This window comes from Mesoplodon mirus (assembly GCF_964341445.2).
Source record: "Mesoplodon mirus genome assembly, chromosome: 19".
NCBI classification, from domain to species: Eukaryota; Metazoa; Chordata; class Mammalia; order Artiodactyla; family Ziphiidae; genus Mesoplodon; species Mesoplodon mirus.
The window spans coordinates 10,370,747-10,398,384 of record NC_138995.1 but is presented as its reverse complement, the minus strand read 5'-3'; the positions used below and the strand labels follow the sequence as shown (position 1 = coordinate 10,398,384).

The window sequence follows — 27,638 nt, the reverse complement described above, 5'->3', positions numbered from 1 at the left end:
GAGGATCAGATGCAGGACCCAAAGCTGGCACTAAGTAAATGGTAGTTGTTGTGACTGTTGTCATATCTATGCCTGTACGACATACTCCCTGGAGACTTGATGACTTGGAGATGTATAATATAGGCAGTGTTATATCACATCTGCTTAGTGATGAAGAGTGAGACCTTCCTAGACATGAGTCCCAGCTCAGCCACCTGCTAACTGGCTATCCCAGGACTGGTCCCCCGGAGGCGGAGCCTGGGACAGGGATGCTTTTTTTTTTTTTTTTTTTTCTTTTTGCGGTATGCGGGCCTCTCACTGTTGTGGCCTCTCCCGTTGCGGAGCACAGGCTCCGGACGCGCAGGCCCAGCGGCCGCGGCTCACGGGCCCAGCCGCTCCGCGGCATATGGGATCCTCCCAGACCGGGGCACGAACCCGTATCCCCTGCATCGGCAGGCGGACTCTCAACCACTGCGCCACCAGGGAGGCCCCAGGGATGCTTTTTGAAGTGGCTGATGTAAGAGGTGCTCTTGGGAGACGGGGAGCAAGGGAAGCAGGATGGGGCTGGGCAAGTAGCCAAGCAAGAGCTGGGTCTCAGCTAGATCCCACCAGGGGTTATGGAGCATGAGTTGTACCATAGAGTCAATCTGACCTTGTAGCAATGGGGGAAGCCTTCTGGGCCACACACCCCCCAGCCCCTGTCATCAGTCGGTTCTGGGCTCTGGGCTGCTTTCCAAGGGGGGACGTGGAGCCTCTGTTCCCCGTGGAAGAGGGGACGGGGACTGCTCTGAGCTCTGAGCAGCCAGCTCTCCCAGCAGCCGGAGGATGGGTGCACTGCCCAGTAAAAGGGATCTGAGTGGGGCACAACCAGCGCCCTCTACACTGGTTGACCTTGACCGTGTCGCCTACTGCTCTAAACTTCAGCTTCCTGCTCTGTAAAATGGAGATGATAATAGCACCTCCCTTCAGAGTGCTGTAAGGGGGTTTCTGCTGAGTCACACTGAGCCCACGGTGCATCAGGACCTTTATGGTGATGCGTGGCACAGAGCAAGGGATCAATGAATGCTAGACATTATTATTATTACTATAAACTATTATTCTTGGTTGCCATAGATACCTTTTATAGTCTACCATTCAGACCAGCACTCTTTGGAGAGTGAAAGAACACTGCTAGTAATTACTCTGGGATAGCAGGGACAAACTGGAACCGTTCTAGGCAAACCAGGGATTGTGGTCTCCCCCGCCCTGCCCCCCGCAGGTGTTAAGGGTCTGATCTATGCCTTTGCTGCCAGCAGTCTTGTAACAGTGGAGGTTCTTTTGGACAGGAGCTGGTGGGATTTGAGGCTGAGGGTCTCCAGACTGGGCTGCAGGAATGTATTTAAGTGGCCATTAAGAAGCTGGTCTGTTTTGTGGCTCAAATTGGCTTGTGGTGGAAAGGCACTAATGGACTGGGGACATTTATTTTCCCAGACTGATTTACAGCAAGAGGCCACATGAAACTGCTGGAATGAGACCAACTGGATGAAAAATAGTTGAGCCATCAGCCAATGGCTCCATTGGCTGATCTGAAAATGGGCCGAGGGCAGGCCACGCTAGAGGAAAGCCAACAGATTGGTAGGATCCTAATATATCATGAGGGTAAAGTGCACTGGAGCTGGGGAGGGAACTCATATCTATTGGGCACTTGTTAGGAGCCAGCAACTGAACTGCCTGCTATACACTCTTTGTTTCATTTTATACTAATGGCAACTCAGCAAGGTCAATGTTACGATCTCCATTTTAACAATGGGGAAACTGACATTCGGAGACAAGTTAAGATCACAAACTCTTAAGTGGATGAGCAGTATAAAAATCCTAGTCTGTCTTGTTCCTGGACTCTTTACATGTGGGAGTCTGATTATCAGAGAGACGCAGTGACAAAGGCACAATGGACAGAGAGACAATGAAAGACCAAGAGACAGAGAGAGGCAGACAGACACAAAGACCAGAATCGGAACTACAGAGAAAGAACCATGGATGCATTTGACTGATTTGAAGTATAGCTGATAAGACTCAAAATTGCATGGTGCCATCTTGTCTCCCAAACTGGCCATTGTGCTTCTGAACCACATTCACTTTCTGTCCATTTCTGTGGTCTGGGATGCTTTTGGGACCCACCTAGGATCACACTGCTATGGCTGTTGACCCAGAACACCCGTGCTGATTCGATATAATCATCACTCAAGACACTGAGTTCCTTCCTCTGCCCCTGTGGCCTCCATTGGGCTATGGCTACATTGGCAACTTGAGTGCAGGATGTTACCAAACCACACAGCATTAAAGTGTCCCTGACAAGGCCAATCCAATGAAATATGGCCAATATGATCTTCCCTGAGTTTATTTAAATAAACAAATGGAGTGTATGAGGTTAAGTGACACAGATGTTTGTAAAACTGAGAAATTGCTTCTAGGGTCTCAAGACCCGAGCCAGGAGCCACCATGGCACAGAGACTGGAATAAAGTGTTCTGAGTCACCTGTGTTGGATGGGGCCATGAGGACTTGATAGGAAAGGATGACTCTGCTGAGTCACACTGAGCCCCGTTTGGTGACGAGAAGGTAGAGATGCTGCTTCTGGGGTTTTTCTTATTCATCGAAGTTTGCGTTTCCCCATTATCTGTGTCCTCCCTGGAGAGGGCTGGTGATGGTGGCAATGTTTGCTCTTGATCCAATAATGGAATGGACTTCCTGTCTCCCCAGCAATTCGAGGAAGAAAGGAAGCCCAGAATCAGTGTGTCTTCTATTTCATTCAAAAAGGAAATGTAGACCATGTTATAGGACATCTGACATAGAGCAGGTTCCCATAAACAGCAGCCTGATCTTAATTAGACAGAAGCCAATGGCAGTGGCTCATGATGGGCAAAGGGAGTGATGACTGATACTCAAGCTCACTCTACCCTCCACCAGCAGCATCTTTGTAGCAATAAAGCCTATCATCCTCGTCATTTTTCATCTGCCGCTCACCCATGAGTTTATCATCTTTACTTGCTAAGGAAAAGGGACTCCGAGATGAAGTGTAAAGAGTGAGAAGCTACAACAGATCTGAGCTCTTACCCTAACCCTACCTCACCCATGGCTGTGTGACGGTAGGCAGACAGCACTTTCACCTTGTCCGTATCCTCACGTTGGTAATAACACCCTCTTTTTGGTATTGTTATGAAGACTGGCTGAGAGGCTGTGAAAGTCCTCACTGCTCCTTGCACATAGTGGGCACTCAGTAAAAGTTATTTTCCTTCCTCTGTTACCAGGGCTGCAAAAGACAGAACTGGGACATGATGACCCCATCCTCCCATTCCCTGTCCTGATAATCTCCCACCAAACTACGTGGGCAGCAGGGAGTAGGGTGCTGGCTTTTGAGTCTTATGCCCAGGGTTGGGAATGGATTTGGACTGAATGTATTGCTACCCTAACACCAGCTCTGCGCACACTCATTTGGGGGTAGCAGCACAGATTTCTCTGATAGCTGGGTGTGCAAAACAGCCCAGCCTCTGGAGTTTGGTTCACACTCATCCAGAAGAACCCAAAATCCCACGACCTTTGGGCAAATCACTGACATTCAGCGCCAACAACAAAGCTCACCTAGACATGGGAAATAGCGCCCCCGTGACCCCAAGTTCCTGCCACTTCTTATTCTTCATAGGGATCTTTTTTGGCATCTTGGCATTTGTCAGAAGAAAACGTTTAATTAGAAACAAGAAGACGCTCTTCCTAGGAAAGGGCAGTGGGCGTGTAATCTCAAATTAGTTTAATTCCTCCATGTGTGATCTCACACAGAACATCGGTTGGAGCCATGGTATTAAAATGAGTAAATGTAATGTTTGAAGACCCAAGAGACAAAACAGATGCTCCAGTGAAAGGGGCTTTTTCATCTTTAAATGTGATATTTTCTTTTTTTTTTTTTTTTTTTTACGGTACGTGGGCCTCTCACTGTTGTGGTCTCTCCCATTGCGGAGCACAGGCTCCGGATGCGCAGGCTCAGCGGCCATGGCTCACGGGCCTAGCCGCTCCGCGGCATGTGGGATCTTCCCGGACCGGGGCACAAACCCGTGTCCCCTGCATCAGCAGGCGGATTCTCAACCACTACGCCACGAGGGAAGCCCGTGGTATTTTCTTGATGACAGCCTGCAGTGAGCTTCTGTCCTCAATCTCCTTCCGTCAGTGACCCTTGATCTCTCAGCCTAAGCCTCTTCCCCAGCACTGTCCTGGGGGCAGGAACATGCGAGTCAGTGGTTCCCCAAACAGAAACCCCTTGGCAAGTTAAAGCACTGGGTTCTCTTACTCCTGACTTTTCCAAACACCTGTAGTCCCCAGAGCCCATTGCAGGGTAATTATCTTCTGTGAGAAGAATGATAATGATTCATTTTTTGGGCTGGCACTGACTAAACACCCAAACTGGATGGGAGGCAGGATGCTTTTGGTTATAAAAGAGTTAATGTTTGAAGTGAAGCAGATGTGGATTCAAGTCCTGAATCTGATCATTTTAAGCAATCTCTATAAACTTGGGAAAATGACTTACTCATTTGAAACCGCAGTTTGCTTATCTGTAATATGGGTATAATTATAGTCCTTATGGGATAATTTTGTGTGTGTCAGGATCAAAAGAGAGATCATGTCTAAAGTATATAGCAATAATGTTGGCATATTTAATATTTGTTGAATGAATGAAGTCCTTGTCGTATAATGTATGTTTAATATATATTAATGGTGTGGTAAGGAGGAGGTGCAAAAAAATAGGACATTAGAAAGTCCCTCCATGTGTCATAAAGTTTTCTGAATGGAGTCCCTATTCAGATTCCACATGTCTTCCCCAAAGGGTACAAGACCCTAACATCAAAAGTAGCCTGGACAGGGCTTCCCTGGTGACGCAGTGGTTGGGAGTCCGCCTGCTGATGCAGGGGACACAGGTTTGTGCCCTGGTCCGGGAGGTTCTCACATGCTGCAGAGCGGCTGGGCCTGTGGACCATGGCCACTGAGCCTGAGCGTCCGGAGCCTGTGCTCCACAACGGGAGAGGCCACAACAGTGAGAGGCACACATACAGCAAAAAAAAAAAAAAAAAAAAAGTAGCCTGGACAGAATGTGCCACCATGGCATGATGTAAACAAGAAGATCCAGATGAATTCCTGAAGGAACAAGAGAGGAAATGGAACCACAATGTATCGTGCTCCTGCTGTGTTCCAGAAGCTGGGCCAAGCTTAGGGATCTTCAAAAAGAAGACCAGTCGCTTTTGCTCTGACCTCTCTTTCCTTCATTTCAGCCTTGGTGACTATCATGATGAACTTGTCCCCGGGCTTCTAGGCGCTCCCCTTTCCTTCCATCTTTTATCTTCTCTCTCCTCGTCTGTTAGCTTCACGTGCTCCTACTGCAATGAGCTGCCTTCTTGAGACTTGGAAAGATGGCGGCCTTTCGCCCCAGCTGCCTTCTGCAAGTTTAGCAAGCCCCACTGCAAAGAGAACTTTCTTCTCCTGATTTTCATATATCAAGGAAGAAATCTGATTGGCCCTTCATGAATCACACACCAGCCCCTGGATGTCCCTCTCTCTGTTTGGCCCAAGGGAGTGTGGTGATTGGCCACATTTGTGCCCCATTCTGTTCTATTCTGACCTAGAAGAATGGAGCCTCACGATTGAGAGCCCCACCAGGAGCTCATGAAGCGTGTGTGTGTGTGTGTGTGTGTGTGTGTGTGTGTGTGTGTTCGGGGTGGGGGTGGGGTAGATACTCTAAATGGAATGGAGGGCAGTTATCAGACGGCGCAGGTAAGAGACACACTGGACTGATCAAAATGGCCGTCATCATGGGGGACAGGAGATGCTTCTTCACCCAGGAAAAGTGAAGAATCCGGCAGGGGACTGGAGAAGGCAGCTCCATTCCCTGTCTTGGGACTTTACATCTCTCAGCACCAAGTTACTAAATCGTATTAAATAACATATATAATATTTTCAACTTTGAGGCCCATCATCTTTTAAATCTCTGGTCGTCTTGGACATTCCAGAAACTCTCTCTGTTCTCATTTAAGTGATGAACACCAAGCCTGGGGCTTGGGTAACAGTAGGTGCTCAATCAGTGTTTGGGGGAATGAGTGAATATATTGGGTTGGCCAAAAAGTTCGTTCGGGTTTTTCCGTACCACCTTATGGCAAAGCCCAAACAAACTGTTTGGCCAGCCCAATGTTACCGACTTTCCCCAAATTGTTAGTGAACGTTTTGGCAGAAGCGGCAGTGTCACTTGTAAATGTGACGGTCCTCATACAAACAGTGGCCCGTCCACGCTAGAGTGCCTTCAGCCTCCCCTCTGCCATCTCAGCTTTCTCTGACAGAAGTCTACATCTCTCCAGCACGCGGGTCTTTGAGTGGGGACTTGAAAGAATACCAAAGGAGCTATGTTTTTGGAGAGTTTTACTTCTGCTTGACACAGTCTGTTCTCTTGAAACTAGAGATCACTTTTTTTAAAAAAAAAATTTATTTATTTATTTTTGGCTGCGTTGGGTCTTCGTTGCTGCACACGGGCCTTCTCTAGTTGCGGCGAGCGGGGTCTACTCTTCGTTGCGGTGCGCAGGCTTCTCATTGCAGTGGCTTCTCTTGTGGCGGAGCATGGGCTCTAGGCACGCGGGCTTCAGTAGTTGTGGCACACGGGCTCAGTAGTTGTGGTGCACGGGCTTAGTTGCTCTGCGGCATGTGGGATCTTCCCAGATCAGAGCTCGAACCCGTGTCCCCTGCATTGGCAGGCGGATTCTCAACCACTGCACCACCAGGGAAGCCCCTAGAGATCACTTTTTGAACCCTCTAATAACTACTTTCCCGAGGCTGGGAAATGTGGGCCTCTGACTTCTCAAGATGCTCTGTCATTTCCTCCATATTGCCGTGCGGCTCCATCGGGGACCGGAGGCTAGGGCTCTTGGAGAGAACCCGGTGTGCTGCTTCTGATGATGGTTATTCCAAGAGCACTTGAACTCAAGTGTTCCTGCAATGCTTGTACACCTGGGGATGCCAGGCCCTGCCAGCCTGGGTGTTCAAACAATATTTCTAAACTAAACATATGGTGGTAATCCCTTGTGTAAGATACACACACATCAAATCATGTTGTACACCTTAAATTAATAGTGTGTCAATTATAGCTCAGTAAAACTGGAAAGTAAATGAATAAATATTTCAAGCTATTGGGGAAAAAAAAGCCCCTTTTAAAACAGTATGTCCATGACTCTGTTCCTACCTTCCTTTGTGGGTGTCAGGCCCCCCACCTTCAATACTTCCCAGATAGTTGCAAGGGTTTCTTAGGGGTTGTAGCTTGGATGCTCAGAAGCACAGTTCTGGCTCCCCATTGACTGTGACCCTCGCCTGTGGCTCTGTGCTTCCCATAGACCAAAGCCACCCAGCATGTTTCCCCATTTCTTCTCCAACCCAGGTGGAGCCTGGCCCTCTGCTTAGGCTGTGGTCCCCTTTCCACCCAATGCAGGTTATAAAGCAGCATATGCTACCTTCTGTATTATTCCTCCTCCTGTTTGGAGCTTATAATAATGACACTCTTGTCATTAATCATTTATCATCATAATTATCATAATGACCTTTACTGAGTGATTTCTGTGTGCCATGGGCACCACATTAAGGGTTCTTTAGAAATTTCTATGATACCAAACATTTTCCAGATGAAGGGAAAGGATCAGAGAAATAAGGGAACTTGCTAAAGATCACACATCTCATAAGACAAAGAGAGCTGGGATTTCAGCCCGGGTTTGCTGAAATCAAACTTCACTCCCACTCTTCACTGCTCAGTCCTAGACACAAGCCCCTGAAGTTGAAGGGCAATCTGAGTTGGACCAAACACCACATTCAGAGTCAAACCTTCCTCTTGCATTGCCACAGGCTTCTTCATCTAGGCTTCTGTTCTCCAACTCAGATTACCCTTAGGATGAGTTTTTCTCTTTCCCCCAGAAGGCTTATCTGCTCTTCAGCCAAATAGATACATAGTAGGGCTCAGACACTCTAAATTCTGCAGTAAACTCTGATGAGACTTTCAAACTGCACTCTACAAAGCCTCCTCTCCTTCCTCCCAATGCAGACATACCTGCTTCTTAAAATAGACAATCCATCAAGTAACAGACTTAAATAAAAAATAAACAGATCCCTGCCTAAGATCAGAAAGAATGGCTTTTCATTTATCTATTCTACACAGAGTGCAATCAGCTAATGGGGAGCTATTAAACCCACTGTTCCTATGATTGGTCTGAATGATTTCGTAATTGGATTCTCTGTATCCTCCAGCTAAACTGAATGAAACTGTTCCAACTGGGGACCCTGTAATAAACTCTTGACTCAACGTTTCTGCAGCCAGAACCCAGGATGCGTAATGCAGCTAGAAACGTGCCCACCTTCCCAAAGACAGCCCTTTCTGCTTTCAGATACTGGAGAACATTTCTGTCTGACCGCAGAGGAGACGTCCCATGCCCCTGGGACTGCTCCTTCGTAGGAAATAAAGAGCAAAGGCAGTTTGCACCCCCTCTACCCACTGAGTCCACATCTCTGCCCTCAGCCAACAGCGTTTATGGGACACGTGACTTCTTTTTGCTCTCTCAACATTTTTTGTTCCTTTTCCTCTTCTTTCTTCCTTTTGTATCCTAGATTTAGCTGGCATGATTCACCCTTGAATAGAAACCCAGTTTCCAATATAACTGAGAAGCACTGTCAAATTCTGTTGAGTCCTTCAGAAAACACCAAAGCTGGATCCATCCGTGCCATGGAGAAAAACTTCTCGAAAACCTTCTCTTCCCGTTTAGATCCCCTCACTGCCTCCTGCCCCCTCCAGACTCTCTCCCTGTGCTCTTGAAACTCCCCCAGATGCTCAACCCCTGCCTGCCCTTGCTATCTCTCGTCTTTTGCATCTATCTTTGCTCACCTTTCACATCTATTCTTTTATCTTCCAGGATAAATATTTGCTCTTCCCAAAGCACATCAATCAAGCAGGTCTTTGTTCTTCTCGGCTTTCCCTTTGGCTTTCCCTTTGCAACACAAGGCTGCCAACCAATAATTCCCTCTAGCAGAAGGAAGGAAAGAGCTTGAATCACTCCTCGGTGTTTTCCTACTTACACCTTCAGTGGAGGAATCATCGTTGGCAAGGCTAGAATATACCCTGGGCTAAGCAGAGAACGTGGGAAAAATGGATTTTAAGGCAAACTCTGCCTTGGAATTGCGCACAGTCCATGAGGAGGACAGCAGGGTAGTGACTGTGTTACTGCCTCCGTCTTAGGCTAATTAATTTGTTTAACTGAAGTAGAGTCGATTTACAACGTCGTGTTAGTTTCTGATGTACAGCAAAGTGATTCAGTTTTACATATACATATTATGTTTCATGCTTTTCCTTTATGGTTTATTACAGGATATTGAATATAGTTCCCTGAGCTATACAGCAGGACCTTGTTATTTATCTATTTCATATATAGTAGTTTGTATCTGCTAATTCCAAACTCCTAATTTATCCCTCCCCACCCCCTTTCCTCTTTGGTAACCACAAGTCTGTTCTCTATGTCTGTGAGTCTGTTTCTGTTTCGTTAATAAGTTCATCTGTGTCATGTTTTAGATTCCACATAGAAGTGATATCTTATGGTATTTGTCTTTCTCTTTCTGACTTCACTTAGTATGATAATCTCTAGTTGCATCCATGTTGCTGCAAATGGCATTATTTCATTCTTTTTTATTGCTGAGTAGTATTCCATGGTATATATGTACCACATCTTCTTCATCCACTCATCTGTCGATGGACATTTAGGTTGCTTCCAAGTCTTGGCTATTGTAAATAGTGCTGCTATGAATACTGGGGTGCATGTATCTTTTTGAATTTGAGTTTTCATCTTTTCTGGGTACATGCCCAGGAGTGGGATTGCTGGATCATATGGTAACTCTATTTTTAGTTTTTTAAGGAACCTCCAGACTGTTCTCCATAGTGGTTGCACCAATTTACATTCCCACCAACAGTTTAGGAGGGTTCCCTTTCCTACACACCCTCTCCAGCATTTGCTATTTGTAGACTTTTTAACGATAGCCCTTCTGACTGCTGTGAGGTGGTACCTCATGGTAGGTTTGATTCACATTTCTCTAATAAAGGCTAATTAAATTTAAATACTAATTAAGTAAAATTAAAAGTTCAGTTCCTCACCCACACTAGCCACACTTCAAGTGTTCAGTAACCACACATGGCTAGTGGATGCCATACTGGACAGAGCAGATACAGAACATTTCCATCACTGCAGAATATTCTTTGGACAATGTTGCTCTAGTCTACCTTATTCGTTTTCCCATTGAAACAACTGTTTCAGGAAGCATAGTTTTTATCAGCAGCAATGACTTAGGAGATAGCTGTCACGTTATAGCAAAAATTGACTGTTTCTCTGTGGGAACCCTGCCCCTCTGGGGCTCCAGTGAGAAGTCAAGCAGTAAGCGCTCTGCACTGTCTCATAATGCTTTCTCCCCTCATGGAGAGGTGGGATGAGGCTGGAGAGCTTGGGAGAATGGAAGCAAAGGGCTTAGCTGTGGAACGTCCATGACTTCTGCAAAGTGAGTTAGTAACTGCCCTCCCTGCACTAGCTGTGACCCGTATCCCACTGCCTGTTAGGGAATTGTCATACTGTGAAGTCATTTATTTCATTGATCTGTGAACTCTTGGGACACAGAGGTGTCATTGTCACTGTTGTAACATTAGCCCTGAGCCAAGTCCCAAATCATGGAAGGTCTGATGAATTTAAATTAAGTTAGTTTGAATGTTCTACACAACCAGTCATTGCCAGGCACCTGTTTGAAGTCAATGACTCTGTCAACATCTAACCTGAACCACAGAGATTTTAACCTTTTCAAGAACCTTCTTAGGAATAAATACCTGCTGTGTCCCCAGGAGAGGCTGAGAGTAAATAAATAACTCCAGGTCCAGAAATCAAGGGGTCAGTCTTGGCATCAAGGAGAGCTTGTTTTGGACCCATTCATGCCATGCTTTTCTGTTGCTGTTGAAAATGGCTCTTGATATTTAGATTCTCAGTGTACCTCCTTGGTCATTTTGTTCCATGTTTGAAATACTACTGATGTGTTCTGAATACTAATGTGGACGTATGATCGGAATATATTTCTTGTCTCTGAGGAACAACAGACCTGTACAACTATAGCTCAATCTGTATTGCCCTCACAATTCAGGTCCTATGTTGTAGATAAAGGGATCTGGGCTGGGCAACAACAGCATTATTTACTTAATAAGTAAAGCGGTAGGTTATGAAAAACATCAGATGTGTCAGAGAACTTCATGTTTCACACCTAAAAATAATGGTTAAACAAGGTAAGTAGGATCGCGTGGAGGCAGACACGAAGGAGGCCGCTGTCGGGGGCCGTGGCCAGTGACGGGCAGAAGGGGGTCTGAGCGTCCATAACACACTCTTTTTTTTTTTCTTATCTTCTTTATATTTTATTCTCTCTGGGGACGGAAGGAAAATGGTGTACTTGTAACCAGAAAGTTTTCTGGGTTTTTTTGTGGAGGTTTTTGTTGCTCTTGTTGGTTGGTTGGTTGGTTTTTAAGTAGAGGGATGAGATTTTTAAACCAGGAGGTTCATTTTAGAATTCGGGCTCTTAACTCTATCCCATGCTGTGTTTTAGCATCAAACATGACAGGCTGTTTAGAAAATGTGGTGGAGTCGAACATTTCTGAGTTGAAAATTTCTCTCCTGTCTCTTTCGCTTACATGTCATTTCAAATTATTTAGTCAATTTGAATGTCAGTTTTTAGTTATTTATTCTGGGTTGAGGATTTGAAGAGTAGTCTACACACTAGTCGATGAAGATCTTAGCGGAAGCAAAACTATTTGTTCAGAGGTTACTCCCTCTTTTCTATAATGTTTTGTTATGTTTGCATTCCTTTTTTATTACAGCATAGTTGATGTACAACACTGTGCAAGTTTCAGGTGTATAACATAGTGATTCACAATTTTTTAAAGTTATGCTCCATTTCTAGTTATTGTAAACTATTGCCTATATTCCCTGGGTTGTAGCTTATTTATTTTATACATGGTAGTTTTTACCTCTTAATTCCCCACCCTTTTTTGCCCCTCCCCCTTGCCTCTCCCCACTGGTAACCACTAGATTGTTCTCGGCATCTGTCATAAGACACTCTTTCCAACTTCTGATAGAGCTCAGGTGGGTTCTGTCTCCTGAGGTCCATCCAGGACAATTCTGGCTGTTCCCCAGTGAAAGATGCCATTTGAGATGTGCATGAAAGGTCTCCTTGTTCTGATAAAAAGTGTTTATTCTTCCATAGCAGATTTGTATCAGTCTATTTTCATAGTCTTGAGATCATAAAATAGGTACTTAAAGCCAAAAAGAAAGGAAAAAGAAAAAAAAAAAGAATTGGGAGCAAGATTTTCTGAGATCAATGCCTGTGGTCCTAGGTGTTTTCAAGTTATCAGCTGCAGTGAAGAAACAAAAACGAAAACTTCCATTCTGGGAACATGAGGGAATGATTCAAACGTGTACTTCTTTGGCCCGACTTGGATTGGGAATTCAGTGCTTTGATAAACATTGCAGCAGCAAGACCAGAGCAGAATGAGGAAGGGCACAGCTTCCGGGGCTGCTTTTGCTCAGAGCAAAGCCTCCCATTAGGAGCCTCTGGGAGAGGCTGCCATGGGTGCTGGGTTGTTGATGTTCACCAGGTAGAGGGAATTGCAGACTCCCCATGTGGGATTTGACCATGTTCCCCTGGTGTCTGGGTCTTCTCCAGCATCCTGTGATTCCCGCCTTCCCGCAGACACCTAGAAAGCCCTGAGCTACTATTTTTCATGGATTTCCCCAAGCAATTTACCAACCTTGCATGCATATTTTTTCATAGTGAAAATTGTCTATTAAACCCTGTAAAAGGCTCTTTTTTTCTTTCCCCAGCATCATTGAGATACACTTGACACTTAACATGGTGTAAGTTTAAAGTGCACAAGTGTACAACTTTTGTAAATTGCAAAATGATTACCACTGTCCTATTAGCTGCCTCCATCCTATCACTTTGTGACCATTTCTTTTTTGTAATGAGAATATTTAAGATCAACTCCTGCATGTGTTTTGATGGTTCATCCACCTTTACCCTTCTCTTTTTTCTTAGTCTGTCTCCTCAACGCCTTGATCTCTACAAATCTTCCCTTTCCCTTTCCTCTCATTCTTTCAGGCCCCAATTTAAAGATCTCATCCTCTTTTCTGCCTTCCCAGCATTGGTTATAAGAATGCCTAGACCTTTCCTCTTCAGGGACCACTGTACAAAGGACACCTCCATAAATGCTCACCATCAGTGACCACTGCTCTGTGCCTGGAGGGGAATAAAACCCAATAAAGGAAGATCACAACATCCCTCTTGTAGTGGATACTGTGGTACACTACCCAGAACCCTCTTTTAGGACCGAGGTGCTCATTCCCCCAGCTACAGGAAGTGATGGCTGCTGAGGGTTCGCAGCTGCGTGCCTCCGGAGGAACTGCCCTCAGCAGAGGCAAGCATCCTTGCCCAAGATCAGATCCCCTCCCTGGGGGCGGCTCTCATCCAATGACCAGTTGATGCAAGGGTAAAAAGTTCAGTCCCTTTGCCTTGATTCATCATAACTTGAGGGGACCGTCCTAGTTCCAGAACTTTCCATGGATAAATTGAGTCCTTTTTACTATTACATCAGTGTTTCAACCTCTTCATCTACTCAATCCAGTTCCCCTCACCCCCATACAGGTGTTCCCTGGAGAACTCCCTATAAACCCTCTGGCATGCAAACCTCAGTCTCAGAGTTGCTTCCTAGGGGGCCTGACCTATGACGCCTTCTTTGTGTGTTGATGATGATGATGATGGTGGTGGTGGTGGTGATGGTGGTGATGACGATGATAGCAGCTCACACTTATTGAGCACTTATGGTATGTGAAGCATTCTGCTTTACATGTACTGTCACATGCCATCCACACCAACCCCTGAAAGGGTGAGGGTATTACTAACCCATTTTTGAGATAAGGAAACTTAGGTTCAGGGAGATGAAGCTACCCACGTGAGAAGGAGCCAGTAAGCAAAAGCTGAGGATTTAAATTTAGCTTTGGTGACTGCAGAGGGTGTCAGCAAAGCTAACAATTCTTTGGGAAAGCCTTTCCAGGGCTCATTGTTTTGACTCCATGGTTATGTTGTCTGTGAGCCCATCTCCTGGTGTCCGGGTGAGCTCTCTAGCTACACTTCTGTAAAACCACTCATCACGCCACATTGTGAGCAGCTTTCATGATTCTGTTTCCCCATGAGAAACTGAATCCCCTGTGAACTGTGGATATCCAATACTAAGTGTCTGCTCGGGATATAGTAAGTGCTCAATGTGACAGATGAGTCGAGAAGTCCCCTCTTTGTAACTGGGAAAACTGAGTGATGCTCTCTCAGAAGAAAAGCAAAGGGCAGTAGCCTCTGGAGCCATCACTTGCCTTCATCCCTTGGCTTTGTAAACCTCGATGCGCCTCCGTTTTGTTCTCTGTGAAATGGAGGTCATGTCGTGTATCTCTTTGCCTTGTTATGGTTGTTGGAAAAATTAAATATCGCACTTATAAAACACTTAACCCCAAGCCTGATACACAGCAGGCACCACATAAATGTTATCCACTGCAATGACTCACCACCAGTAAGTCCTTTTCTCCCCATGCCCCATCACTTGAGGAATTAGAATGGGGATTTCTAGAGATTCTACTAGCTTCTTGCCCCCCCCCCTTAACAAAGCCCTATATGAGAACCGGTCTCAGAAAGGGTCCATCTCTTCTTAAACAGTCTTCTTTGTGGGAACAGCTGATTTGCGGCTACTTAGAGCAATTTTTCTCAGTGCTGATGGCATGTGAGAATGTGTGCTTGGGTGAAACAGACTCTCACGAGCTACAGCCAGGATGTACACGTTAAAATATATATATATATATATATCACCACGATGATCCTGACATGCATCCAGAAAATGATTATACTTGAAACTTGGTCAGCCTGCACCCACGGGGTCCGCAGTTATTGCCGTTGGGGGAGGGTACTGACTGCCATCGCTCACAGAGTGAGGCTCATGATCTTAACACAGTATTTGTTTAACATGAATTCAAAGTATCTTGGAGATGTTTCAGAGAATCATAGAGGTCATGATTGAAAGAAACTTAGAAAATGTCAGCTGGTCCTATGTCTTGAATTCCCTCCATGACATCTTTTGTGATCTTCACAAACACCCTTGGTAACCTGGAACGTGACAGCCTATCCAACATTTTTTTTTAATGATTAACTTTAATAAACAAAATTACTCTGTCAAAATCTTCTAAAAGTTTCTGAATGCTTACTCTCAATTTCTGTACACATCTTCTCCCGACCGACAGTGACTAGTTCAAAGACCGGCATCCGTGCATGGACCACATTTTGATTAGCTTTCATGTAGTGGAGACCGGAGTAGTGATGATGTAGAAGAGATGGGAGGATTGCTGGAGTGGTGTTTGGAGTGGCAGAAGAGATGAGATGAGGTGCGCAGTGCAGGGACTGACTTTGCTCTCCAATATTTTAATCAGCAATTTAGACATAAAAATTAATGGCATGATAACTGCATTTTCAGAGGACACAAATCCAGGAGGAAAAGCCAATTTTTTTGGATGAAAGAATTAGGATCCAAGAAAGAGCCAGACAAATCTGAATGATGAATCTAATCTAATAAGACCACATTTAACAAGAGTAAATATAATTCTTTGGACTAGGATCAAAAAATTCAACTGCCCTAGAGGACGAGAGAGCTTTTCATTTTCTTATCTATTTAATCATCATCTATTAATTTTTACCTTGTCTCGTTCCAAAGACAGCTTGAAATAGCTTAAAAAGAAATAGATACACTAGCGATTCTCTAAGTGTGCTTCCCAGACCAGGAGCAGCAGCATCACCTGGAAATCTGTTAGAAATGCAAATTCTGGGACTTCCCTGGTGGCACAGTAGTTAAGAATCCACCTGCCAATGCAGGGGACACGGGTTCGAGCCCTGGTCCGGGAAGATCCCACATGCCGCAGAGCAGCTAAGCCCGTGCGCCACAACTACTGAGCCTGTGCTCTAGAGCCCGCGAGCCACAGCTACTGAGCCTGTGTGCCACAACTACGCAAGTCCGCGCACCTAGAGCCTGTGCTCTGCAACAAGAGAAGCTGCTGCAAAGAGAAGCCCGTGCACCACAAGGAAGAGTGGCCCCTGCTTGCTGCAAGTAGAGAAAGCCCACGTGCAGCAATGAAGACCTAACACAGCCAAATAAATAAATTAATTAACTTTAAAAAAAAGAAAGAAAGAAATACAAATTCTTGGACCTCCCTTATAGACCTACTTAGTCAGGAACGCAGGGATGGGGCCCAGCAATCTGTGTGTTTACAAGTACTCCTGCGAATTCTGATGCACAATCAAGTTTGAGATCGAATCTAAGAGAGTTTAAGATTTTTTTTAATGGAAACTCCACAGCATTCAGAAAGTTAAGATGAAGTTGAGTGTTAGGATAACACAGAGAATGAATGCCAGAAAGTTCTGCAGTGAGTGGGGAGGGGTGCTACAAATTTGGTTCACAGCTTCCTGGTAGCCAATGCAAAGAAAGAAATATAATCAGTTTCTACACTGCACTGGGCCTGTAAGAGCCACACAAATAATCTCTGTGCTGAAATTTGAGGAAAAATTCCCTGTCTTCATAAAGAAGAGAATGTATATTTTAACAAATATTATGTTCAACAATACCCCTCCAGTAAGTAAAACAGTGGGTTTCTGAAGGTTGTTTCTGTGGACATGTATCTCCCAATTGAACCAATGATGGGGCAAGATTAGGGATTTCTATTGAGTGTGAGATCGAAATATATGATTGGGCTCTACTGAGCTGCATCAGTAAAGAAGTAGTCTTCTGGAGAGGAAGATTTTCATCATACAGTTCTTTGTGTAATGGTCTGAGTGTTTGGATTCTTGTGGTCAGTGCTGAGGATACTGATGATCTGAGGGAGGAACAAGATGGCAAGAGATCTAAAATCTTTTCCCATGAGCCACCCCTGCCTTCCTTTCACCTGGAAAATAAAAGGGGACCTTCTCCATATCTACTTGCCTCTTCTTTGCTAAATCCTTCACAGGGCCAATTTTATCTCAAATTGGAAAATTAATAAACTATAGCTGGGCTGATTCTTCTGTCATCCACTTAGTGGTGTCCTTTAAGAAATAATTTATAAGCTTTTGCATAGCAAAGGAAACCAAGAACAAAACGAAAAGATAATCTACAGACTGGGAGAAAATATTTGCAAATGATGCAACCGACAAGGGATTGATTTCCAAAATATACCAACAGCTCATACAGCCCAATATCAAAAAAACAAACAACCCAATCAAAAAATGGGCAGGGGCTTCCCTGATGGTGCAGTGGTTGAGAGTCCGCCTGCCGATGCAGGGGACACGGGTTCGTGCCCCGGTCCGGGAAGATCCCACATGCCGCGGAGAGGCTGGGCCCGTGAGCCATGGCCGCTGAGCCTGCGCATCCGGAGCCTGTGCTCCACAACAGGAGAGGCCACAACAGTGAGAGGCCCGCAAAAAAAAAAAAAAAAAAAAAATGGGCAGAAGACCTAAATAGACATTTCTCCAAAGAAGACATACAGGTGACCAACAGGCACATGAAAAGATGCTTAACGTCGCTTATTAGTAATGAAATGCGAATCAAACCCACAATGAGGTATCACCTCACATTGGTCAGAATGGCACCATTAAGAAGTTTACAAACAATAAATGCTGGTATAGAGAAAATGGAACCCTCCTACACTGTTGGTGGGAATGTATACTGGGGCAGCCACTATGGAGAACAGTATGGAAGTTCCTCAAAAATCTAAAAACAGAGTTGCCATATGATCCTGCAACCCCACTCTTGGGCATATATCCAGACAAAGCTATAATTCGAGAAGATACATGAACCCCTATGTTCACAGCAGCACTGTTTACAATAGCCAAGACATGGAAGCAACCTAAATGTCCATCAACAGATGAATGGATAAAGAAGATACATATATACATATATATGCATACACATATACATACATACAGTGGAATACTACTCAGCCCTAAAAAAGAATGAAATCATGCCATTTGCAGCAACATGGATGGACCTAGAGATTATCATACTAAGTGAAGTAAGTCAGTAAGAGAAAGACAAATACCATATGATATCACTTATATGTGGAATCTAAAAAAAATGATACAGCTGAACTTATTTATAAAACAGAAATAGACTCACTAACATAGAAAACAAACTTATGGTTACCAAAGGGGAAAGGGTGGTGGAGGGATAAATTTAGGAATTTAGGATTAACAAAGACACACTACTGTATATAAAATAAACAACAAGGACCTACCTATAATGGAAACGAACCTGAAAAAGAATATATATATGGATATGTATAACTGAATCACTTTACTGTCTACCTGAAACATTGTAAATCAACTATCCTTCAATAAAAAAGGAAATAATTTATGTCTTCTTTGATATTATTAGCATATCCAACGGAAATTAACAGAGCCCAAGCCAGAGCTTTGGGGACAAGAATACACAGCAACCTACCATGGTTTATAGGTAACAGAATGACAGCCTAGTGGTGAGAAACTCAAACTTTTTAGCCATATAAAAAGGGCTTGTACCCCAGTTCTGGTACCTACAATAGGGCCTTGGACAAGGTACTATATCTTATTTAGGCTTAACCATCCTCCTGAACAAAATGGAGATGAAAATGGCCCATACCTGAATACCTAACCTGTAGCATCATCATCAAGTGAGCAACATTTGTTGAGTCTAGTAGAACATAAAATGAAAATAGCTAGACATCTCCCATGAGACTCTACAGGGTTGACATCCATCCCTTCATAGATAATAGAAAACAAAGTACAGATGCCAAGGCTAGCTTGCCTTCCTTCAGCTTCTAGATAGAATCTGAGCATCCCAAGTCAGTGTCGTTTACCAAGACCACCAAGCATCTCTTCCTCTCTACCTCAGCTTTCATTTTGATAATATTTTAAGCAGAGCCCACAGGATAAAGAACCATCAAGCAAACAGAGTATGAGAGCTGGGGGGGGGCGGGGGGGAGTGGGCTTCAAAGACGGAGCCAAGGTCCCGCAGCTCACTGATGGCAGTGCAGGAAGTGGAACCCACGCACCCTACATCTGTTTCCTTCCACCATTTTTCTCTTAGTCTTCTTGCCCCTGATTCTTGACATTACTGATTTTAGTAACATTGAATTTACTTGCATTGCAGATTTCATGGTGTCAAGTCTCAGCTCTTCCATGGACTAATTGTGTTGTCTTTGACAAGTCAGCTTTCTTATTTGAGGCTCAACATTCACATCTATCTAATGGGAATAATAATATCTGCACTTCTTGCCTTTCTAGGATTGTTACAAGGTTTAATGAGATGTGTATAAAAGCACATTATAAACTGCACTATGCTATGCAAATGAAAGTGTTATTTTTTAAAGAGACTGCCTCCAAATTTCCCTGTACCTCCCTCATTCTGTGTTTTGCGTTTTTCAGGGTCCCCTTCTCATACCTCCGCCTTCATTCCTTCAGGATGCTAAGTCTCAGTAATAACCCTTTAAGCCTATTATTTGACTAATAATTTAGTGTGGGAGGGAAACAAAACAGCCTTATTTTTATAATTATACCAATATTTGAGAAACAGAGGATTACTCAGAAGACCATTACATCAAGCACTTTGCAGCACTATTTCTTTTTGCAGTGCTCTCAAATGTTTAAGAGCCATGTAAAAATTAGGTAAGAGAGACATTTGACAATTACCCCGATATGGGCCTGAGTCATCAGGCTTAGTCATTGCACCCCCTCAAAATTTCCAGGTGAAAATCAAATTATCTTAGCGAATACTGGACACTATAATTATGATGATGTATGGCTTGATGTGCCCCTGTGTTTTCCTGTTGTGTTGGGGAAAAAGAGGGTTTGACAGACCCAAGTTTAAGTTCATGGGTTCACCATTCATTGTCCATGTGGCCTTGGGCAAAGAACTTATTATCTCGAAACAACGTTACTGGTTTTGTTTGAAAAAAGAAAAAAAATGAGGTCAGTAATGGCTGTCCAGTGGGTGATTCAGGGTTACTGATTATGGTATTGGTTTTAATTTGTATTTTGGTTTCATGAGACAGAGACCACACACATAACCTATTATAAAGACATGTGTGAAGTATCAAAGGAACTCTTGGATATTGGAGGGCAGGAGGCATGTGGGGCTGGGTTTCACCCCATGTAGAGACTGAACCCTTCCGTCCTTGATAACTCAGCAGTGAGGTTTGTATAACTCACCCTGGTATATAGCCTGTTAGGTTGGCTCTGTGACCCAGCTCAGTTCTGTTTTTTTGACCTCCTTTCTGGTACTAAGTTTTTCTCTTGATGCATGTTTCCCAATTCATAGTTTTTGAGAGAACATCCAGTTCTTGGGCCAGCTCATTTATTTTATACTGAATGGGCTCCTGCTTAGATTATGAATGGCCCCTCCTCCACTGGGTCAATCAGCGGGCAAAGAGATAAGAAGTCATAAACATGGTCCCCTGGATGCCCCCCTTCGTCAAGAGCAGTGGGTGAAGTTTCCTTAAAGACGGAGTAGGGCGCCATCTGTGAGGGCTCAGTTTCTAGGCTTGGCTTCAACTCGGATCCTGACTTTGACAGTTTCTAAAGATGAGACCTTACACAAGGAACTTAATCCTGTTGAGTCTAAGTTTCCTCATCTAAAAAATGGATATGATAGTTCACACCTCGTAGGAGTGTCACTGAGTCTTAAATAACAAAAGGGAAGTGTTGAGCACGGTTTCTGCCACGAATTGAACCCTCAGGAAATGCTGGATAGGCCCATATCAGGAGGAGGCGTGTGGGCAGGCACCATGAAACAGGTCTGATGCAACACATCAGGGTACCTCATTAACAACTGTTCACCTGCTCTGTGTGTCGAGATGAACAGCAATGACCCGTCCCCTGTCCCCTGGGATACACCTCCTTCATGTTTCTGTCCTCAAGTTGGTTGGCATTCTCCATGATCCTGACAGAATCACTGCATGCCTCACTGACAAAATGGGGTGCTACAGGATTTTATAAGGCCTGTCTTAGCCCTTCTCGCTGGAATCAAGTAGCTGGCTCCCCGTTTACAATCACTGGGCCCACTTCACGCTGGATGGAGATTGAAGGCCGCCTTATTGAGCAGCGTAACAAGCGTCTAGGATGAAGCCTTCTCCAGGGGGCTGGGACGTTTACAGCACCGTCAAGTCATTTCTTCTGGCATTTTTCCATCAGGGTCTTGGGAAATCCTAAGTTTTCACACAGAGGATATAACACAGTGAGCTGAAATATGCGTGAAATGAGATGGGGTGTTTGATTTGGGACGTAGAAATTCCTTTTATTGTCATACAGCGATGCTGTATTTATTTGATTGTGTCGGAAAATGGACTATTTCACAGAAGTGAAGCTTAGAGATACCTGAAGTTTTCCCACTTCGGCTCTGAAACTATTTTTAACTCTTGTTTAGTGGGAATCTTCCTAAAATGTATCTCACACGTCAGCCTTCTTCTTAACAGAAGATGCAGATATTATTATTGAATACTTACTATGTACTTGGCACCATTCTTAATGCTTAACTCTTATTAACAACCCTGTGGCATGGGTGCTACCATAGCCCCCATGTCACAGATAAGGAAATTGAGGCTTAGAGAGGTTGAGTAACTGACCCAAGGTTACACAGGGAGGAGTCATGGAATGAGATTTGTGCCCAGATCTCCCCGAGCTCTTGAAAAACTGGCCACATTATTGGAGAACATTTTGGTTAATAAATGACCTTAATAACTATTAACCATCAAAGCAGGACCTTTGGAAGTCTACACATACATTTCAGGAATGTGTCCATGACTCTGAGCATCCCTTGGCTGCTTTTTAAAAGGAGTTAAGGGACTTCCCTGGTGGCGCAGTGGTTAAGAATCCACCTGCCAATGCAGGGGAAACCGGTTCGAGCCCTAGTCCGGGAAGATCCCACGTGCCGCGGAGCAACTAAGCCCGCGAGCCACAACTACTGAAGCCTGCACGCCTAGAGCCCGTGCTCCGTAACAAGAGAAGCCTCCGCAATGAGAAGCCCACGCAAGACAACGAAGAGTAGCCCCCGCTCGCCGCAACTAGAGAAAGCCCGCACACAGCAAGGAAGACCCAACACAGCCAAAAATAAATAAAACAAATAAATTTTTTAAAAAAGGAGTTAGTACTCAAATTGGCAGTACATTGTTTTGGATATTCATGAATATTCCTTCATTCAGTGGATGCTGCTTGAGCCCCTACTGTGTTGCTGTGGGCATAATGTGTGCCAGGTATTCTGGAAGCAAAGAAATATGAGGCATGCAGCTGCCTTCAGAAAAGGCACATGTTAGAGATACTTCAACGGGGCAATATGTGCATCTCGCCTCATTTGTGTCCAGAAACACCTAGAGAAAGGGATGACTCTTGAACCCACCTTTCAAGGAAGTCATCCTCCTTGCCCTTATCCATTCCTTATGGGTGAGACTGATGAGTAGAGACCAGGGGATGTAGGTAGAGTTAGATGCTTCCTTGGCTCCAAAGAGGCCAAGGAAGAAATGGGCCATCTGTGTTTAAGAAAGAGTTCATCTCTTACTTGAAAAAGAAGCTGTGGCTGGACGCTAATGGGCCTTGGGCCAGACCGAGGAGTTTGGTTTCTATAACCGTGTCTTTCTTAGATGGCAGCTTATGAAAACAGGCAGTACATTAGAACCACAGCTGGTGGGAAAAAATACATGTTGAGTGAGGTATGTGTTCCCACTTGATTAGTTCATGGGTGTTAAATGCAATTCCCAATTGTAGCTCTTTAAAAAAATCCAACAGTTCGGAGCATTGGTAGCATCATTAGAATCAAGTATGTGGTTTTCCAAGGCAATGACTTTGATATATTTTAATGATAACTTTCTTATTTCAAAAGTAATATGTTTGTAGAAAATACCTCATGACTTCTCTCAGCCAGAGATAACTAAAGTTTTTGAAATGAACCCTCCAGTCTTCCCTTACCCATTGGTCCATCACTTTGACCTGTATTCTTTGAGTCACCCTCCTACAGCTGGACCCAATGTGGTCTCTTAATGGCTCATAGTCACCATTATGGGTACCGTTTATGGCTCCGCGCTCATGTAAGTCGATGGGTTGGTTGAGGTGTGACGGTTGTTTTGAGACCTTTTAGGTTAGGTCTTTTTTCTCTTTGTTTTTCATAGAATGGCAGATGGCCATTGTGTCTGGCTGCTTTCCATGTGTCTTCTTATAACCTCTTCCTAGTATATTTTTTACCCTTGATTAACTGCTAGAACAGCTAATGACCAGGCTGGTTAATACATACTTTTAAAATAAGAGTAAGGAGGCTCTGAGTGGGAGCAAAGGGACCGTCTTTTGAATTAGAGCGTGAACTCTGCAATTGCCATTTGAAGGGCTGGGAAAGCATTAGTTGTCTAGAAAGATCACTGCTTTACTTTATTGGTGACATCTAGCTAAGTAACATTACTGTTAGGCATGTTTCGTCAGAAAATTTAAAAAGAAAGGAGAGAGGAATTGGGGAGCGGGGGGAGGGAGGGAATGGGAAGGAAAGAAAAGTCAAGCCAGTGCTTTCTTTCGCATCTCATGTGAATTTCGTTTTTCATGTTTGCTCTTCACAGTGGTTTAAACTTCATTGACTTGATGGTGCGACAAGGGAATATCGACAACCCTCCCAAGACCCCCCTGGTGCCAGGATTTGAATGTTCTGGGATTGTTGAAGCTCTGGGGGACAGCGTTAAAGGATTCGAGGTAATGCTTTTGACTTCTGACTGAAAGGATGATAGCTATCTGGAATCCATTAAGATAATAAAAGAGTATGCAAAATATGTTTGAAATAATCTATAACATGTCTTATTGTTATTGTCTCGTTATTTGGGTTTATTAACAGTGGTTGTAAATGATAGGACTTTCCAAACATCTCATGCCTTCCTGCGTACCGTCTTGTTGTTCCTGGCAACGGTCTGGTGAAGGGGCCAGGGGAAACCTTAGCATCCCCTTTATTCATTTTATACTGTTATTAATAAGATTAAAATTAATACAGCTATGAACTTGGCCTTGGATTAACTAAGTGTCCATCCCTCCTCTCTCTATCCGTGGCTCTCATCTCCCCATCACTTCAGGCTCAAAAGTCAATTACAAAACGCAAAAGTTGGGGAGAAGTAGCCTCTGTATTTTATAATTGGGTTCCTTTAAATATCTACTTCGCTGATGCATCTAAGTGATCATTTATAAATCGTTATTTCAGACACTGGGGAAGTGGCATTTTTGGATGAAGATTTTAAAGCCAAAGGGGAGAGGTAACTGACAATGAGAGAGAATCGGCGATGGGTTGGTGGCTTGGGGAGTAGGGCAAGGGATAAAAAGGGTTATTATATTATTCTGACTACTTTTGTACATGTTCAAAATTCCGCATAATAAAATTTTTTTAATCGCTGAAAAGATGTATGACCCTTCCTGCCATTATCATGCAAATCAAGTCGGATCTTGTCTATAAAAACTGAAAAACTATGGGCAAATCAATTGCACAAAATTGCGGTAGTTTGGAGCAAGAAAAAACAGTGGAAATCAGGCCTAAGAGCTCTCGCTCGACTTTAAATGCTTCCCGTGGAGAGATGAAGGGACCTCACATTTGAGAATCTACCCTAACTAGAAACATGGGGAAGTTACTGTTGTTCAGCCTGCAAGGTAAATATTGTTATTATCCCCTTAGAGATGAAGTTCAGAAGGGTTCAGTCATTTCCATGCGGTCAGAAAGATAATAAGTAGTAGCTGAAGCTGGATTCAAATCACCAGAGCCTCCTGACTCTTCCTACAATCCCACGGTCTTTCCCCCTGCTCCCCACCGGCTACCGCTGCGACACTTAACACAGGGAGAGAAACACTATAAAAGCCAAAGCCAGAATGCGCCCCTGGAATTGATTCTGAGGCTGCTCAGCTCGCGGTGCCTCGGAGCCTCAACACATTGTGAAAATATCAATATGCTGCTGATTCATTATGATGAACGTCTGGAAATCTCATCCCGCTCATCCGTCTTTTTTTTTAGAAGATGTTGGGGGTAGGAGTCTATATATTTATTTATTTATTTTTGCTGTGTTGGGTCTTCGTTTCTGTGCGAGGGCATTCTCCAGTTGTGGCAAGCGGGGGCCACTCTTCATCGCGGTGCGCGGGCCTCTCACTATCGTGGCCTCTCTTGTTGCGGAGCACAGGCTCCAGGCGCGCAGGCTCAGCAGTTGTGGCTCACGGGCCCAGCCGCTCCGCGGCATGAGGGATCCTCCCAGATCAGGGCACGAACCCGTGTCCCCTGCATTAGCAGGCAGACTCTCAACCACTGCGCCACCAGGGAAGCCCTCATCCGTCTTTTCGTCGGTGGTTTCCAGATAACATGGCAGAAAATCGTTGAGAGAGAAGTAAATGCGCTTTTCCTTTTCTTTCCTATGACTTTACATTTCCTGTCCCCAGGTAAGCAATCTAACCTCACCTGGCAGCACCATCTCTCCCTGAAAGTGCTGCACATGAGCACTGTGATCTGCTTCCAAAGGAACAGATCATACCGTTCACGCTACTGATCTTGAGCGCTGGATAAATAACCCATCATTTTAGAGTGTACCAGCAGATAAGGGTGTTGTTGGCCTTAGTTTAGAGGGAGGAATCACTGTGCTTGATTATATGTATCGTTTCCCTTATATGTGATCGTTCTTCTGCTAGTTATAGCCCTGACTTGCTATTGTCAAACCGATCCATCACCCCCTCCACCCTCCTCCAGCACTTTCAGCTGCACAAACAAATAAAAGCAGCCACCTACAGCTTTCCAGTCAGGGTGTGATTTGGGAGAAAACCAATACTAATAGGCCCTCTATAATTTTGACTTAAAATTTTCAATCATGTTGGAGATGGAATTCCACATGGCAACACACTGAATAGCTCTCTTGGCTTGATGGATTGCAAGGGAGCCTTGAAAAGTTGTTGCCAGAGGCTCAGCAGTAAAGGAATAATGTGGGCTCAGTCGCCCAGGACTAATTTCGTTTTTTTAAACAGAATCAAGTAATGAGGTGAATTGGATGTTTAAAAAAAAAAAAAAAGGTTCCCCACCGCTGGACTCTTGAGACTGGGGCTGCTGATCTGAGAGCTGATCCTCTTTTTGCCATTTTGATAGTGAAACAAGAAGTCTGGAGCAGTCAACCCTGCTGGGATGGCTATGACCATCACTGTCAAGTTGGTCTGTGATGGCACAACCATCACTGTCAAGGTGGTTGAAATACTCTTTTCATACACTCTGTTGACACTGGAGGCCATGAGCTACTCTGTGGCGTTATGGATCTTTGGGTTTGCGTGATTCTGTGCAAAAGAGGACGCCAGTGTTAGACCCTAGAGATCCTCTGGTCCAAGCTAGGGCATCTGAGATGATATTCCTGACATCATCACTTGGTTTTTAATGCTTCCAGAGATTGGGACACTCACTGCCAATGAGACAGCCTCTCCCATCCATCAGTTTCTTCATTAGACAGCTGTTCCCCTGCTTCCTGAAACCCAGTGGGTCGATATTTAGCTTTTAATCATTCAACTGTGAATTCCATGAGATCAGGAACCAATCTGTTCTTTTTTTTTTTTTTTTTTTTTTTTTTTGGCGGTACGCGGGCCTCTCACTGTTGTGCCCTCTCCCATTGCGGAGCACAGGCTCCGGACGCGCAGGCTCAGCGGCCATGGCTCACGGGCCCAGCCACTCCACGGCATGTGGGATCTTCCCAGACCGGGGCACAAACCCGTATCCCCTGCATCGGCAGGCAGACTCTCAACCACTGTGCCACCAGGGAAGCCCCCAATCTGTTCTTTTTAAGAGTTAGCATTAATTGTTCTTTCCTTGTTTTACATGCACCGTGCCAAGTGGATTGCATGCATATTATGTCATTTAATCTCCATAAGGACCTGTTCCTAATATTATACCCATTTAAAAGCTGAGAAAACTGAGACTTAAAGAGTTAGACTAATATTCCCAGACTTGGTAGGTTCCCCTGTTGTACACCCTTATATAAATTCATTTCTTCTTTGTAGCACTTAGGTGTAATGAATTAACTATTTGTATCTGGAGTCAGCCTACCTAGATTCACATCCCAGTACAGCTACTCTTTGGCTACATGACTTTGGGCATGTGCTTTAATCTCTCTTTGCCTCAGTTTAAACGTCTGTAAAACCTATGATCATTCATCTGTAAGATGGGGCTGTAACAAAACCCATCTCATAGGAGGCTTTTGTTGTTGTTTTTGAGCAGGGGTGAAAGAGAAATCCTAAACTAGAAAGAAAATAAAACAGTAGAGTCAATCATAAAAATATATATACACTAAGACACACATATATGAAAGCCGTTAATTTACTGAGAAATCACTATGACCACAGCAATTTGAATACTGCATTTAAAAGTTATAGTATAAGCAACTAACATCAAATAGCAGACTGGTTCAATTGAACGAGCACTTGGCAGCTCATGTAAGCCATCAGTGATAGTTTACTTTGTATTTACCTTTAATAATGATATGCTGTGAAA

The 27,638-nt window shown here is 44.2% G+C and overlaps 1 protein-coding gene across 1 annotated transcript in view; it reads left to right on the top strand.

Moving 5' to 3' along the window:
• The window catches only part of VAT1L (vesicle amine transport 1 like), a 151,388-nt gene that overhangs the window by 3,790 nt on the left and 119,960 nt on the right, over window positions 1-27,638 (top strand). The window contains exon 2 of the mRNA XM_082607570.1: window positions 23,719-23,848. Coding sequence (XP_082463696.1) covers window positions 23,719-23,848 — 130 coding nt within the window. The remainder of the gene's footprint in view (window positions 1-23,718; window positions 23,849-27,638) is intronic.